The 17578-nt window shown below is 44.7% G+C and overlaps 1 protein-coding gene across 1 annotated transcript; it reads right to left on the bottom strand.

The window, feature by feature from the left end:
* Positions 1-5591: 5591 nt before the first annotated feature.
* Positions 5592-12427, bottom strand: LOC127580048 (myeloid-associated differentiation marker-like protein 2). The gene has a single exon (XM_052033193.1). The coding sequence runs from the start codon at positions 10223-10225 to the stop codon at positions 9329-9331; it is 897 nt and encodes a 298-aa protein (XP_051889153.1). The 5' UTR covers positions 10226-12427; the 3' UTR covers positions 5592-9328.
* Between the last annotated feature and the right edge of the window lie 5151 nt (positions 12428-17578).

The raw sequence follows: 17578 nt of genomic DNA, 5'->3' as shown, positions 1-17578 counted from the left end.
ATCCCTTAACTACACACTAAGGGCAACTTACAAGGGCCAATTAACCTACCAACTTGCACATCCTTGGGATGTGGGAGCAAACCAGAGCGCAATCAGTGGAAACCCACACAGTCACAAGGAGAATGTGCAAACATAAATAGATGAGCTCATCAAGGAAATCAGGCAAAGATGTTGCAATTATGCTCAACAACACCAGGGTATTAAATCACTAAGTCACTGGGGAATTTGATTTCAATATAAAATATACTTCAGACAAAGAACAGTACAGCACAGTAAGGGCCCTTCGGCCCATGATGTTGTGCTGACCTATATAAATCTACTCTACAATCAATCTCACCCTTCCCTCCTACACATCCCATAACCTTCCATTTTTCTTATATTCATGTGCCTATCTAAGGGTCTTTTAAATGTCCCTATTGCATCAGCCTCTACCACCACCTCCGGCAGTGCATTCCAGGCATCCACACTCTCTTTGTGAAAAACCTACCTCTGACATCTCCCCTAAACCTTCCTCCACTCACCTTAAACGGATGTCCTCTGATATTGGTCATTGCAGCCCTGGGAAAAAGGTGCTGGCTGTCCACTCTATCTATCCCCCTTATAATCTTATGCACCTCTATCAAGTCGCCTCTCATTCTCCATCGCTTCAAAGAGAAAAGCCCAAGTTCGCTCAACCTTTAGTCATAAGACATGTTCTCTAATCCAGGCAGCATCCTGGTAAATCTCCTCTGCACCGTCTCTAAAGCTTCCACATCCTTCCTATAATGAGGCGACCAGAACTGAACTCAATACTCTAACTGTGGTCTAACCAGAGCTCTATAGAGCTGCAACATCACCTCATGGCTCTTGAACTCAATCCCCTGACTGATGAAGGCCAACACACCATAGACCATCTTAACTACCCTATCAACTTGCACGGCAACTTTGAGGGATCTATGGACTTGGACCCCAAGATCCCTCTGTTTTTCCACACTGCTAAGAATCCTGCCATTAACCTTGTACTCTGCATTCAAGTTGGATCTTCCAAAGCGTTTCACTTCACACTTGCCTGGATTGAACTCCATCTGCCACTTCTCTGCCCAACTCTGTATTCTGTCTATCTCCCGCTGTAACCTACAACAACCTTCTACACTATCCACAACACCTCCAACCTTCGTGTCATTTGCAAAAATACTTCTTTATGTTTATTGACCTTTTGGATTCTACACACGCATGATCTAGAATACTTGTCCTATAACATGTGGGATTGTCCTAGGATTAAGTATCTTTGTGACCCAGAGGGATGGGTTGATCTTGCTTTTAAATGAATCCTCCACACCCACCCTATTCTTTCTTCTCCTGAACTTGGCAGTTGGGTAGGACATACCAAGCAGTATTTCCCGACACATCAAAGCAGAGAGAGGAAAGAATCAATTAAAATATCATAAAGATTTAAATATGCATTCCTCAAGGTATTTTAATTGAGAATATGTGTATGTTCATAATGGTGTGTACATGTCTAAGAGAGGATACTGTGGTGCCTCTAGCCATTCTCAAAGTTCATGAAGACTCACTTACTATCTTCAAACTCTTCTGTTGCTTTTCTGCCAAACAATTGTCAAGTTCACCTTTGAATCTGCAAAAGCGATCCACCTTCAGGCACTCTATTTCAAGTTTATCATCTTCAGTATGAACTAATTAATATAAATGGCCTGTTCATCTTCCCCTTTCCAGCTTGAATCCATCACTGTGGAGTCTGTAGCTACATTAAAGTGTTTAAGGAGTTCAGTTACTGTTGAGGACATTTGATAATTCATTGAGATCTCCTTATCTTGCTTTTCTCTGGTGCAAACCATCCAAGTTTTGTACCTCTCCTCAAAGCTAAGGTAGCCATTACAAGGTACAGTAAAATGCCAATAGTCCAGCACCCTCAGGACCTTGGTGGTTCTGGACTAGCAGATTTTCCGGACTATTAGATTACTATTCCAATTAGTACCCCAACACATTTTTAATTCACTATTTAGATGTTTACACGGTAGTATAATAAACTTTCAAGTGAACCCAGAGATTGTGGGAAATGGGGCTCTGGTGACTTTAAATGGAACGTGGGAAACTGAACCTGGTAAATCAGATGCTGAACTAATGGGATTTCTGAACAATACACAGAGGATTATCAGAGTTCTACTACAACAGTTTGTTTGCTGCCATTATACCAACCACGCTCAATCTGTAACACTAAACAGTAACCTACGTACTTTCCCAACTGACAAACAAATAGTAATAAAAGCTACAAGTCAGACTCATTCATGAACAAAACTACCAGAAGCAGAACTCAAACAGAAGATGTACTACCTTTTTCTCATCTGTGATCATTGATAGAAATCAAAGTCAGTATCATGGAATTTTTTCCTGAAAACTTATCATATGTTAAAAGATTACTGTAATTCTCACGTGACAACACTGGCTACACTTCAGGAGTACTTCATTAGCTGTGGAGCAACTCAGGATATTCTGTAGTTATTGTAATTGTTTATTGTTAAAACCTAATAGTTTGCTGAACTAATGTCGCAAACCAGTGAGTACCTTAACAATTCTCCGTAGATCTTTTGGTGACCTTGTCCTTAATGAAATACAATTAAGTGAAAAAGATAAGACACATTCAGCAGCACAGCAGAAAGAGAGGATCGATGGATGTTGTATGAACAACCAGTCTTGGGCAACTACTGCCAACAAAACAGTCAAAGTGGAATGCATTGGTGCTGAGTGGTCATCTAAAAAGCTTGTATCAAGCATTTCGTCTGTTCCCTTGGATAAAGCAGTGGTGTGAAATTTGTAATTAGTATCCCAATGTGGTAATATTCAGAGCTATTGGTCCTTCGAAGGATTAATTCAATGAAATGCAAAATAGAGTGCAAATTTAGGTAAACATAACTCAACATAGATCAGAACTTAATTCCATTATCTTCAAGTCCAGTATAGGTTAGTGTGGAAACAACTTAAGTCATGCTAGAACCAAAAATAAATTTGAACGGTTGTGAGTTCGAAAATAACCTACAGCTGTTCCACAAAGCTGATTATTTTGCAAGTTATTTTATCTGCATATTTCTTAGCTCACAAGTTGTTTTGTAGCAAAGATAACAATGTACAGGCATTGAATTTTTCAATTGTTTGGATCAAAGGAGAGGTCATGAGGGAGACGGTCTCACTGGATATGAGGAACGCTGAGGCTGGTGCCTTTCTCTTATCTCTCCAATTCAGAAGAATCAGTACACCGACATTTGCATTGCTTCTAACTGTAGACCGCTAGGTAAGCTAAGATAATTTGGATTTTAAATACAAAGTATAACTGAATGTATGAAGTAGTTTAATTGGGAGGCATATATTTATGAAGGTTTATCATTTATAACAAATCAAAGGATTTAAGGACTTTTACAAACAGAACTAAGCATAGGGGTCGTGTCAGAGACCTGGAACAGAATTCTTGCACAAAGAAATCTGAGTACAGAGTAGAATAAAGAAAAAAACACATTTGTAGCTATTTAGCACCTTTTCATATGTTCACACATTCACATAGTGCATTCTAACCAAAGAATGACTTTATTTTTCAGTGCAAAAATTGTTACACAGTCAAACACAGCAGCCAGTTTATATACATATCACAAACAGCACGTTAATAATCAAATAATCTTCATTATAGCAGGGTCTAAATCTGAAAGTCCCACTGCACTTTGGGAGCACCCTCACTCACAGAGCCAGCAGTTGAAGAAGGTAGCTCACCAGCACTTTCTCAAGGGCAATTAGGGATGGGATGGCTAGCTCATACCTGGCAGATAAGGAGAAAGGTTTTCTGATGGTACAATTTGAGGAATATGCGAGACCCAGTTCTGAGATCTTTTACATGAGGCTCCCTACAACAGTTCTCCTGTAAGCCACCATCTCCACAATGTGGCACTTACTTTGTAATGCACTGTAATGTCATCCCTGGGGTATAAATTCATCATCAGTTTTATGTGCTAAATAGCTGATTTTTTAAAGCAAGTTACAAGTACTACATATGACACATCTTTGGCACGTGTGACCAAGGATGAATTTCTATCCCACACACATTTAAAACTGTAGAGCAGAAAGCACAGAGATTAACAGAGCTGTATTGTACAACACTGCCCAAATTAACAACATAAGATTGCATTTATATAGCCTTTTAACACAAACAGATAGCCTCAGGTGCTTGATAGGAGCATTATCAAACAACATCATACACCAAAAACAAGATGAAAAAACAGGCTGTATGGGGAATTTTAATCAAAAAGCATAAAAGTGCAGATCTTGGAAGTCTGAAAAAAAAACCCAGAAAATGCTGGAAATAAAACTAGCTGTTTAGGAAGCATCTGTGAAGAGAGAAACAGAGTTAACGTTTTACCTTGCTGACCTTTCATTAGGGGGAATTTTAAAGCAGGTGAGAGAGGTAGAGAGGGAAAGTGTTCAGCAAGAACAAAGAACTAAACCAGATTAGCCTGAAATTAACAGTTACTTATGGGTTAAATTCAATGAAAAGGGATCAATTTGTATAGAAACATAAATTACTTCATCATTGCAAACTTGTAGCGAACACCCTCCACAGTTTAAAACTAATTTCCCAGTTCGGATGAAGGGTCCTTGCCCTAAAACATAAACTCTTTTCCTCTCCCCACAGATGCTGCTTGACCTGCTGAGTTTTACCTGCATTTTCTATTTTTATTTCTGAACATCACACTGTTGTTTATATAAATTTACAATGAAAAGAATATATCTTATATGAGGAGCCAAAAAGTCACTACAGCAAGAATGCCAATGCAGTGTCAGTAACAGGCAGGAGTAGTGTTGTTAAAAAAATTGAGTCACAAAGCTGTGGCATTAAACACCATACAAGACTGAAGCACATAAATCCAAGCTAACTTTTTAGTGCAGTATATCGTGAGTGTTCCTCTATCAGAGGTGCTTTGGTAGTTAGGTCAAATTAAAGCTCCATCTAAGTGTCCAAGTTGAAAAGACCAAAAGGACCATTTCAAGGGAGCATCAGGTGTGTTCTCCCAGTGACCTGACCAATTTGTTCCTCTGATTGACAGAAACAGGTAGGAAGTCCATTCATCGAATTGCAGGTGGTGAGACTTTACTGTGCAAATTGGCTATCATGTACAGGCAGGAGTGACTACACCAGGAGGAATTCATTGCTTGTGGCGTTCTTTGGGGGCATTCTCAGCATGTGAAAAGATGCTATTTAAAACAGTCTCCTTCCTCTATCTAAGGCAAGTGGCATCTTCACAGGTAAGGTTTGGCAGGAATAAGGAGGGAAACAACCACAGTGTCTGGGGGGAAAATTGCATTTTCCTTTCTTGCTTTAGTGTTCAGAAGACGTTCCAAGTTTGTTTCAGAGTCTCTGATCTCCTTGTTTCAAATGCCTGTTCACACCAGTTTGGACTGGAGATCCACACCAAACTATCAACCCCCTTCTGTCTTTCCACTTACACTGCTGGACTTGCTGACAGTTTCCAGCATGTTCAATTTTTGTTTCAAAATAATAGCATCCCCTGAACCTGCATAATCTGGCACAAAGTGTAAGATACAGGCACAAAGACAATAAATAAGTTTTATTTTCATTGCACAGTAAACAGGTTGATTATAAATGTTACCATTATTCCAGAATGGATTAAAGTTTCAATTGCAATTTTTACTGCATGGAGTTTTTTTTTCAAAATAGCATTAAATAATCTACACTTGATATTGCTATTAGAGTTAACTGCATTGTTGTAATGTTGTATGCTATGCCACATGTTATTTAATATCAATCCTAATGCACATGTCAAGGCACTAAATCTGAGCAGCTATACATTTAAATTGCATCCATGCATTCAAATGCAGAAGCCTTATTTTGCCCAGAAAATGAGAGTAACAATAGCTGTTAAGTATTTGAAAGTATTTAGGTTTCCAATCACACAATACGTGATGCATTCAGCAGATTCTGTTAAAAGGCCTGGTTGAACATACATTTCAGCTTCAGCCTCACTAATGCGCTGATTCAGCTAAAACACAACAAAGAAAATCTTTTTATCACAAGCTCTGGCTAAAAGCCAAGCTAAACAAAAACAGCAGAAGGCACGTGCAACACATGCTCGACCTTACCCAAATAAAATCTGCATCAGTGAGACATTGCACCTAATTCCTGAGATACACATTCATATCAGCTCTGTGAGACATTTATCTTGAGGTAAACACCCTTGGGAAATGTCAAGCTACTTTTACATATAATTATTGCTGCTGGTGGATTGGGTGTAACCTGCTATCATGTAGCAAAATAAAATTCTGCTTCTATGAATCTTATGCCTTACTTGATTTAAAGCATACAGTATTAGTCCTGTAAAAGCACCTTTCCAACATTTTACATATAAAATGCAAGTCAGAAAGAAGCCAACATTTTAATTCAACAATTTGGAATATTTAATGGAATATTTAACGGAATACTCTATATATTTGTAAGGTGTTGTGGGTGGGGTACAGATGGGGGCACAGGCATCCCAATAATAATTTTATGTAAGCTAATGAATGCACACACACACATTCACCCCATAGCATTAAAGAACTGGGTGCACGTCCTTCAATAAAACCTGGCAAATTTAAATTCCTGCATACTTCACCAGAAGCAGGAGTAGGATTAAAATGAGGCAGCCTGGTCCAAAGACCCAAACAAACTAATTCAGTGCTATAAAATACTACATTTGTATGCTGTAACATCACTGTTGCATTTGGTTCTAACTGTCAATGTGTTAACAGAATGGAAAATAATGACACAGGTGAATAGGTGAAAAGTATTGAGGTCTATTTCTAGAGTTATGTTAAATTACACCATGAATACTGTGTACAATTTTGGTCTCTATATTAGTAAAAAGTTATAGATCGATCGAAGAAGGGACAACAAAGACTTATTAGAATGAGAGGTAATACCTTTCAGGAAATCTTAAACAAGCTGGAGTTCTTTTAGCTTCACAATAGGAGACTCATACAGCTCTTCAAGTTTAAAGCATAGATTATTGTAGACAAAGAGATGATTCCACTTATGGGTGAGACCAGAACTAGGGCTCATAAATATAAGATAGTCACTAATCAAAACAATTGGGGAGACAGGAGAAACTGTTTTACCCGGAGTTTGGAGCTCATTACCAGAGGAAAGAGCTCAGGCAAAAGTGAATGGGTTACATAAGCGGAAGCAGGGTAAACACATGAGGGAGAAGGGAAGGGAAAGAAGTGACGAAAGGATGAAATACAGAGGGTGGGAGGAGGCTTGTGGAGCATGAACACTGGCATGGACCTCGAGAGTCAATCGATTATGTCCAGAACATACTTCATAATAACACACACTAAGATCATAACAATTAACACATACAATACTTTAACCTTCGATATAGTGGAGCAGTAATGGTGCTGCAGTCAGAACATTGGAGTTTAACTCGTCTGAACACTTCCAGCCTTTGAGTTCATCACAAGCGTATTGCTGCTGTCTATTTGAATTATCTGGGGATCATGCTTGGTGAACAAAACTCACTCTCTTCCTTTCCTTTACATCCATGGCACTTCTCATTTCAGATTCTTGTTAATACTCCATCGTGCCATTTAGATCCAAGCTAACAAATAGATTCTTCCTTTTCACACTGTCCTGTCCACCGTACAAAGCAGCAACAACATAATAAAGTATAAGCAGACGATGCTGGAATCACGGAAAATTTCCAACACAGAAGGAGGTTGTTCGGCCCATCATGCCTGTACCAGCCAATCTAATCCCAGTTTGCAGCACCTGAATTAAGTCTGTGTACAACTGAATACTTCTGACGTCCAATGTGCTGAGGCTCAGCCTTGTGTTCCATGCACAGATTTGAAGGAGCCATCACTGCGAAAGGATTAACCAGCCTCAAACTGGATTAATAATTGTTTCCAACCAGCCAAATGACAGCAGTTCCAATGAAAGATCGTCGGAAACTTTAACACCATTTCTTTCTCCACAGACGCTGAGCCTTCCAGCATTTTCTGTTTATATTTCAGATTCCCAACATCTGCAGTAAATCGAGCAACAAACACTCTGCTGGAAGAACCTGATGCAGGGTTTCGACCCAAAATGTTGACAATTCCTCCCCCCCCCACCACAAATGCTGCTCAACCCACTGAGTTCCCCCAGCAGATTGTTTGTTGCTCCAGATTCCAGCATCTGCAGTCTCTTGTGTCTCCACAGTAAGTTGCTTTGGCACCAAAGTCCCATCAAAAAAAAAGTCAGGGGCTTTTACATTTGAAATCAACAGGTCACCCGTCTCCTGGCCGTGACACACACATTGACTGGAAAAAAATACTTACGCCAAATCACCACCTGGTTGCATTGTTGCACCATTCTGTGGTTTTGTACTTGTCGTTGTATTTATTACTGTTTTATTGCTCTATGTTGCTTACTCTGTGAGCTTCATGCTAGCAAGGAATTTCATTGCACGCTGGTGTACTTGACAATAGACTAATCTGAATCTCAACAGGGGACCACTTACAGCTGACATTGAAGAGCAGGGCAACACCTCGGGGAACCAGGCAGGGGGAGCCCAACCGTCGGCATGGAGGTCGTCACCAACAGGTAACTGGAAGGAGCAACAGACAATCTGCTGGAGGAACTCAGTGGGTCGAGCAGCATCTGTGTGGGGGGGGGGGGGCGCGGGCGAAGGAATTGTCAAAAGGAACTCTTCCCACACATGCTGCTCGACCCGCTGAGTTCCTCTGGCAGATTGGAGACACGGGAGACGCCAGGTGCTGGAATCTGGAGCAACGCACCAGATGTTGGAGGAACTCAGCGGGTCGGGCAGCGACTATGGAGGGAAATGGGCAGTCGACGCTTCAGGGATCGAGACCTTTCATCTGGACTGAAGGATAGAGGGGAGATAGCCAGTATAGAAAGGTGGAGGGAAGGGATGGAGCAAGAGCTATACTGGCTACCTCCCCTCTGTCTTTCAGTTCAGATGAAGGGTGTCCACCCGCCTATCACTATCTCTTACCTGCATCCACCTATCACCACCCTGTGCCCACCCCGCCTCCCCTCTTTTGTCCACCTATCACTGCTCTGCTTTTCCCTCCTATATATTGGGCTTCCCCTTTTCCTATCTTCAGTCCTGAAGAAGGCTCCTGACCCCCAAACGTTGACCGCCTGCTTTTCTCCACAGATGCTGCCCGACCTTCTGAGTTCCTCCGGCATCTTGTGCGTTCCTTCATCGGATTGTTTGTTGCTCCAGAGTCTTGTGTCTCCAGCTAACTGGAAGTGGGGTGTGGGGGGGGGGGGGAGAGGTGTTGCTCAGGGCTGGGCGACGTACAGGATCTTCTGGGAGTACACCAGGTCGGCGACGTACAGGATGAGGTTGACATAGGTGAAGATGGCGATGATGAGCTGGCTATCCCAAGGGCAGTGGCTGCGGCTGCAGCTTGCCGGCCGCTCCATGGAGCCGTACTTATCATCGAAGCAGAAGATGGGCCAGATGATGGCAGCACTCAGGTAGACCAAGGTGGAGAAGAAGGTGTGCAGTACCACCATCCTGCCCAAGGGGCAGTGGACCAGGCCCGCCCTCCCCGACACATTGAGGCCGATGACGAGAACGGTGAGGATGAAACAGATGGAGTAGATCCCTACACACCACTGGGTGGCCGCGTAGCGACCGTACTCGCTGTCGTTTAGCAGGGCGCCGAAGATGATGCACGCTACGTACGCTTGGACTACCTTGAGCAGCCCGGGCGTGGTGGCCATGTAACCGGCCAAGTGTCCCGGTCTGGCCCGGGTCAGGTGCACCTCCACGCCGTAGACGATGCAAGCGACGGCCGAGCAGACGGTGGCCGAGATCCTGAAGTCTCTGGAGCGGCAGTCCTGACAATCCAAGTCGACGAAGTACACCGGGTAGACCACGCTGGCCGTCAGCTGCATGAGGGCGGCGAGCAGGGCGAAGGTGATGGTGAAGTTGTCCCAGGACAGGCTCAGGCAACCGTGCAGGCGGGTGAACTCGAAGCAGACGATCAGGGCGCTGAGAGCCAGGCAGAAGCACCAGGAGAACATGCAGAAGTGACCGGGAGCTCCTTCGGAGCCGCCGTCGTGAGCCACCAGGCTGAGGGCGATGCAGCAAGACACGCACTGCAGGACGCGCACCAGCCCCAGGGGCGAGAGCACGGCCGCCGGGTCCAGGAACGGACCCCGGGGCTCCATGCTCGGCGAGCGGCCCGAGAGTCAGGCAGGCAGCGCCCGCTGACCTTGCGGCTGCTGCCGTCCTGTTCTGGAGACCCGCTGGGGTTGACTATAAATAGACAAGCATGTCACACTCCAAGCCTGGCGCATCAGCGAATTCCCCGCTGCTGGCTCCCGGCACCGCAGGTTCTCCGCATCTCGGCGCCCGGCGCTCTAAAGGGGGCGTCCGTGCCTCCTGTCATCAGCTCTCGAAGGGGCAGGGGTGTTGCACTGGACAGCGTGGAGCATGGAACATACAACAATGCAGCAACCAATCACCAATTAGTTTAATTTATCATCATGGTCAGCAGAGACATGATGGACTGAAGGGCCTGTCCCTCTGCGGTACTGTTCTTTGGAGACACCGGAGACTGTAGATGCTGGAATCTGGAGCAACACACAATCTGCTGGAGGAACTCAGCGGGTCAGGCAGCATCTATGGAGGGAAATGGACAGGTAGAAGATACAGGAGCCTGAGGGCATGTACCACCAGGCTTAAGGACAGCTTCTACCCCACTGTGATAAGATTATTGAACGGTTCCCTTATACAATGAGATGGACTCTGACCTCACGATCTACCTTGTTGTGACCTTGCACCTAATTGCACTGCACTCTCTCTGTAGCTGTGACACTTTACTCTGTACTGTTATTGTTTTTACCTGGACTACATCAATGCACTCTGTACTAAGCCAACGTAACTGCACTGTGTAATGAATTGACCTGTACGATCAGTATGCAAGACAAGTTTTTCACTATACCTCGGTAAAAGTGACAATAATAAACCAATACCAATACATTTGACGTTTCGGGTTGAGACCCTTCATCTGGACTGAAAGATAGGGCGGAGAGAGCTGGTATATTTCTTGAACCACCCCTTCATCTTTTTATACCAGCTCTCTCCCCTCTGTCTTTCAGCCCAGATGAAGGGTCAACACCCTAAAAGACTCAACTGTCCATTTCCCTCCACAGATGCTGCCTGACCCGCTGAGTTCCTCCAGCATCTGGTGTGTTGCTCCAGATTCCAGCATTTGCAGTCTCCTGTGTCTCCATGGAACAGTACAGCAGAGAAACAGGCCCTTCAGCCCACAATGTCTGTGCTGAACATGATAAAGGCACGGTAGTGTAGCGGTTAGCGTAACGCTATTACAGCACCAGCAACCCGGGTTCAATTCCGGCCGCTGTCTGTAAGGAGTTTGTACGTTCTCCCCGTGTCTGCATGGGTTTCCTCCAGGTGCTCCGGTTTCCTCCCACATTCCAAAGACGTACAGGTTAGGAGGTTGTGGGCATGCTATGTTGGCACCAGAAGCGTGGCGACACTTGCGAGCTGCCCCCAGAGCACTCTATGCAAAAGGTGCATTTCACTGTGTGTTTCGATGTACATGTGACTGATAAAGAGATCTTATAACTAATTGGTGATTGGTTTATTATTGTCACATGTACCGCGATACATTGAAAAGCTTTATGTATGTGTGCCATCCAGACAGATCATTTCCAAATATTAAGTACATGGAGTTAGCACAAAAGAAAAAACACAGAATGCAGAATATAGTGTTACAGTTATCCCATCTGCCTACATGTGGGCCACATCCCTCCATTCCCTGCATGTTCATGTGCCTGTCTAGATGCCTGTTATCATACCTGCCTCCACCACTTCCCCGAGCCCGTTCCAGTCACCCACCACTCTCTGTGTGAGAAAACCTGCCCCGCACATCTCCTTTAAACTTTCCCCCTCTCACCTTAAAGCTGCATCCTTTAGTCTTTGGAGAGAAGGAGGATGATAGAGGTGTATAAAATATTAAGAGGAATAGGTGGAGTGGACAGCCAGCGCCTCTTTCCCAGGGCACCAATGCTCAATACAAGAGGGCATGGCTTTAAAGTAATGGGTGGGAAGTTCAAGGGAGATATCAGAGGGAGGTTTTTTACCCAGAGAGTGGTTGGGGCATGGAATGCGCTGCCTGGGGTGGTGGTGGAGGCAGGTACATTGGTCAAATTCAAGAGATTACTGGATAAGCATATGGAGGAAGTTAAAATGGAAGGATATGTGGGGGGAAGGAGTTAGATAGTCTTAGGCGAGGTTTAAAGGTCTGCACGACATTGTGGGCTGAAGGGCCTGTATTGTGCTGTACTGTTCTATGATTCTATATGAAGCATTCTCTAAAGTGACTGTCTCTCCCTCCCCCCCCCCCCCCCGAAACATTCACCCTGTTTCTCTACCCACAGACGCTGCCTGTCCCACTGGGACTTCCAGCACTCCCTGTTTATATCTTAGATCCCTGGCATATAGCGAATGGTGCAAATGAACTGCTGGGTTCAGCACAAACATTTGGGTGAGTTTACATTTGAACAGAACAGGCTGGCTGCCTCGCTGTCCACCGCCCCTGTCACCGACAGACACACTGACCGATAATACTGGAGTGAAATAGACCTGCATTTAAATAGCATCTTTTACATCAGTGGTGCAATGGTGAAGTGTAATTACTATTCTAGAAAACCTGCACACCGTTATCTCCCATTAAGATTTCTTAATTAGAAACATATACATCAAAACACACAGTGAAACCCATGTGGTCACAGGGACAACATGCAAACTCCGCACAGACAGAACCCAAGTTCAGGACTGGACCCAGATCTCTGGAGCTGTGAGGCAGCAGCTCCACCTCTGTGCCACCCTAGTGTAGCGGTTAGCACAGCGCCGGTGACCCGGGTTCAGTTCCTGCTGCTGTCTGTAAGTAGTTTGTACGTTCTCCCCGTGTCTGTGTGGGTTTCCTCCGGGTGCTCGGGTTTCTTCCCACATTCCAAAGACATACGGGTTAGGAAGTTTTGAACATGCTATGTTGGCGCCGGAAGCGTGGCGACATTTGTGGGCTGCCCCAGAACATTCTACGCAAAGGGTGCATTTCACTGTGTGTTTTGATGTATATGTAAGTAATGAAGGTATCTTATCTTATCTCCCCTTAACTCTTTCAATCCATATGAAGGGTCTTGACCTGAAATGTCCATTTCCCTCCCCTCCCCAGATGCTGTCTGCTCCACTGAGTTTCTCCAGCAGATTGTTTTTTACCAAAGACATGTGAGTTGGGAGGTTAATTGGCCACTGTAAATTGTATCTAGTGGGTAGATGAGTAGTAGGATCTGGGGAGACTTGTAGAGAATGTAGAGGAGAATAAAATGGGGCAAAAAAATGAGCTGCTGGAGGAACTCAGCGGGTCAGGCAGCATCTGTGGAGGGGAATGGACAGTTGCTGTCTCAGGTCGAAACCCTTCATCTGGACTCAATCCCTCTAGCAGCTCGTTTTTTGCTCCAGATTCCAGCATCTTCAATCTCTTGTGTCTCCAAGAATAAAATGAGATCAGATTGGTGTAATTGGGTGTTTAATGGTTAGTACAGACGCTGTGGGTGAAGAGCCTTGTTGTGTGATAATGAGCAGATTGTCTGTTTTCAATTATTGTCAGCTGAGGATAAATGGGACCAGCTTAGATGGGAGTCTGGTCGGCATGGACCAGTTGGACTGAAGGGCCTGTTTCTGTGCTGTATGATTCTATGACTCTAAGTATCAACCAAGACATCAGGAAGAACTCCCCCTCTCTTCAAAAAAGAGTCATGGGAACTGTCCCTCTGAAGAGGACTGATTCTCTCACAAACACCTTCTGCAGTGCAGCAGCCCATCAGTAATAAACTCAGTACATCACCTCAGGGTGTAAATTGGCAAAGTGGGGTCTCAAACCCACAAACCTCTGAGTCAGTGGGTGAGTGCTGACCACCTTCACCGAGAGCAGGGCATCAGAGTTCAACTAGTTGAGGGCTTGACAAGTGTCATTCTGACCAGCATCATCTCAGTACATGATGCCAGGTCATATGACACCAGGTCACAGGACTAAATCAAAAATTCTTTTTTTGCCAAGGCAGGGTCCTCTGCAGCTAAGTATTTTTGCCCTAGTGTTTCTGGGCAATAGCTGTACTATTATGCAGGAGGTTCTGGGAACCAGGAGACCCTTCACGAGTAAACCAAAGAGTGGCAAAGAGAAATGATGGCAGTGGTGAATGTGAGGGCAGGTATATGAGGGTAGGGAGTCCAGGTGGGGGGATGCGAGGACAGGAATCTGAGGGTTGGCATTCCAAGGGCAGGGAGTACAAAGGCAGGGATCCAAGGACAGGGATCAGAGGGCTCAAGATTCAAGGACAGGGATTGAAGGGCAGGAATCTGGGGGTTCTAGACTCAGCCAGCTCCATTACGGACACAACCCTCCCCACCATCAAGGACACCTTCAAGAGGTGGTGCCTCAAGAAGGTGGCATCCATCATGAAGGACCCTCACCATCCGGGACATAACCTCTTCTGAATTGACCTGTACGATTGGTATGCAAGACAAGTTTTTCACTGTACCTCAGTACAAGTGACAATAATAAACCAATACCAATATCATCGGGGAGGAGGTACAGGAGCCTGAAGACCCACACTCAACATTTCAGGAACAGCTTCTTCCCCTCCGCCATCAGATTTCTGAACGGTTTCATGAACCCATGAACACTACCTCGTTATTCCTCTTTTGCACTATTTATTTGTTTTTGTAACTTACAGTACTTCTTATGTCTTGCACTGTACGGCTGCCGCAAAGCATCAAATTTTACGTCATATGTCAGTGATAATAAATCTGATTCTGATTCTCAGGATTCAAGGATGGGAATCCAAGGCCATGGTATCCAGGATGGGAATCTGAAGGATGGAATGACGTGATAAAGCAGAAACCTCCCTTGTGATTCCACAGGTAATGAATGGTAATTTGCTGTAACTGCACTCTTACAGTAATGGTGGTCAAATTCAGATTACCCTCATAACAGCACATACAAATTAGGTGCAGTGGTCAGCTATTTGGCCACTCGAGACCATTCCACCATTCAATAGGATTGTGACTGATCTGGAAAATAAGACAAGAATTCTCTGATGATCCCTTTCCTCCTCCCATGCAGTCCCTTGGGGTTACTTCCACTCCGGTTCTGGGAGTTTTGATGCACCTAATGAAGCCAGTCTGGACCCACAGACTCATCCACAAGTGGGGCAAGAGGTGCTGGATGGGACAAGTGACTGGAAAGTATGTGAGATGGTGCGCTTCTTCTGCTGCTTTTGCTGGACTTCTGTGTCCACCCAATGAGAGTATCGAGGTCCTTAGTGTCATTCTGAACATGCTTCTCTATTTTGATCAGTCAGGAGGTAGGACTCATAGAGTCATAAAGCACAACAGCACAGAAACAGGCTCTCCGGCCCATCTGGTCCATGCCAATCTGATCTTCTGCCTAGTCCCATCTTCCTGCACCCGGACCATATCCCTCCAAACCCCTCCCATCCATGTACCTGTCCAAACCTTTCTTAAATCCACATCTACCACTTCCACTGGCAGCTCGTTCCACACTCGCACCACCCCCGAGTCAAGAAGTTTCCCGTCAGATTCCCCTTATATATTTCACCTTTCACCCTAAACCTATGACCTCTAGTTCTAGTCTCACCCAACCTGAGGGGAAAAAGCCTGCATGTATTTATCCTATCTATACCCTTCATAATTCTGTATACCTCTATAAGATCTCCCTTCATTTCCTGCGCTCCAGGGAATAAAGTCCTAACCTATTCAACCTTTCCTCATAACTCAGGTCCTCAAGTCCCGGCAATATCCTTGTAAATTTTCTCTGCACTCTTTCAAGCTTATTGATATCTTTCCTGTGGGTAGGTGACCAGAACTGCACACAATACCCTAAATTTGGCCTCACCAACAATTTGTACAACTTCAACATAACATCCCAACTCCTGCACTCAATGCCCTGATTTACGAAGGCCAAAGTGCCAAAAGCTCTCTTTACAACCCTATCTACTGGTGATACCACTTTCAAGGAACTATGGATCTGTATTCCCAGGTCCCACTGTTCTACCGCACACCTCAGAGCCCTACCATTCACTGTGTAATTCTTACCCTGGTTTGTCCTCCCAAAGTGCATCACCTCACACTTGCCTGCATTAAATTCCATCTGCCATTTCTCAGCCCATTTTCCCAGCTGGTCAAGATCACGCTGCAAGCTATGATAGCCTTCCTCGCTGTCCACTACGCCCCCAAATTAATGAGGATGGTACAATTTTTTCAATGCAGCTTTAATAATACCCATGAGGAACATGCTTGATGGTACATTTGTAACTTTTACTAATGGATGTAATGTCCCGATCATGCTAGGAACTAGCAGTAATGCTGTCATCATTCACCACGGAATGGTGGTCAGAATCCCCCTGCACTGCAGAATGTGTGACCTGGCTCTATGCTCAATGTCCTTTCACCTCTCCCAATCTCATTGTCTTTCTCTCTGGAGCCTGATTCTACGTGAAGTTGACATTGCTAAAATGGAGCCAGAGAAGGAACCCATCAGGAATTAGACGCAAGACACCAAATCCGGGGGACACAAACTAACCTGAACTGAGGTAAGAAATCGCTGAGGGGGCCCAATGTTTTGGTATGTAAAATTGGTAAATAAAATTGATTTATTATTATCACGTGTACAAAAGTACAGTGAAAAACTTTGTTTTGCATGCTATCCATACAGATCATTTTATCACATCTGTGCATTGAGGTAGTACAAGGGAAAACAATAACAGAATGTCCAATAAAGTGTTACAGTTACAGAGGAAGTGCAGTGCATGTAGACAATAAGGTGCAAGGTCATAATGAGGTAGATTGTGAGGTCAAGACTCCATCTTATTGTACTAGGGGACCGTTCAATAGTCTTATAAAAGTGGGATAGAAGCTGTCCTTGAGCCTGGTGGTACGTGCTTTCAGGCTTTCGTATCTTCTGCCCAATGGAAGGGGGGGAGAATAATGAGTGTCCGAGGTGGGTGGGGTCTTTGATTATGCTGGCTGCTTTACCGAGGCAGCAAGAAGTATAGACAGAGTCCATCGAGGGGAGGCTGGTTTCTGTGACGCATTGGGCTGTGTCCACAACTCTCTGCAGTTTCTTGTAGTCTCGGGCAGAGTAGTTGCCATACCAAGCCGTGATGCATCCGGATAGGATGCTTTCCATGGTGCATCAATAAAAGTTGTGAGGATCAAAGGGGACGTGCCGTATTTCTTCAGCCTCTTCAATGGGCTGGCAATTGGCAAGGAGAAGAAATCTAGGAAGGCTTATTTGTGAATTTCTCCACATTTCCAGCACCCACTGATTGCTGTTTTATAAGGTCATTAATTCACCGTGAAACTGTAGTCAGAATCCCCCTGCACGTGGTGCGGTCTAGTTCTCTGCTCAATGGCCCTTTTAACTGTCCCAATCTCATTCGCTCCTTCTCTTACTCATGGGACCCTGGTTC

This window comes from Pristis pectinata, chromosome 18 (genome assembly GCF_009764475.1).
Source record: "Pristis pectinata isolate sPriPec2 chromosome 18, sPriPec2.1.pri, whole genome shotgun sequence".
In the NCBI taxonomy this organism is placed as follows: domain Eukaryota; kingdom Metazoa; phylum Chordata; class Chondrichthyes; order Rhinopristiformes; family Pristidae; genus Pristis; species Pristis pectinata.
Note: the sequence above shows the minus strand (reverse complement) of the source record. Positions and strands in the feature narration are given on the sequence as shown.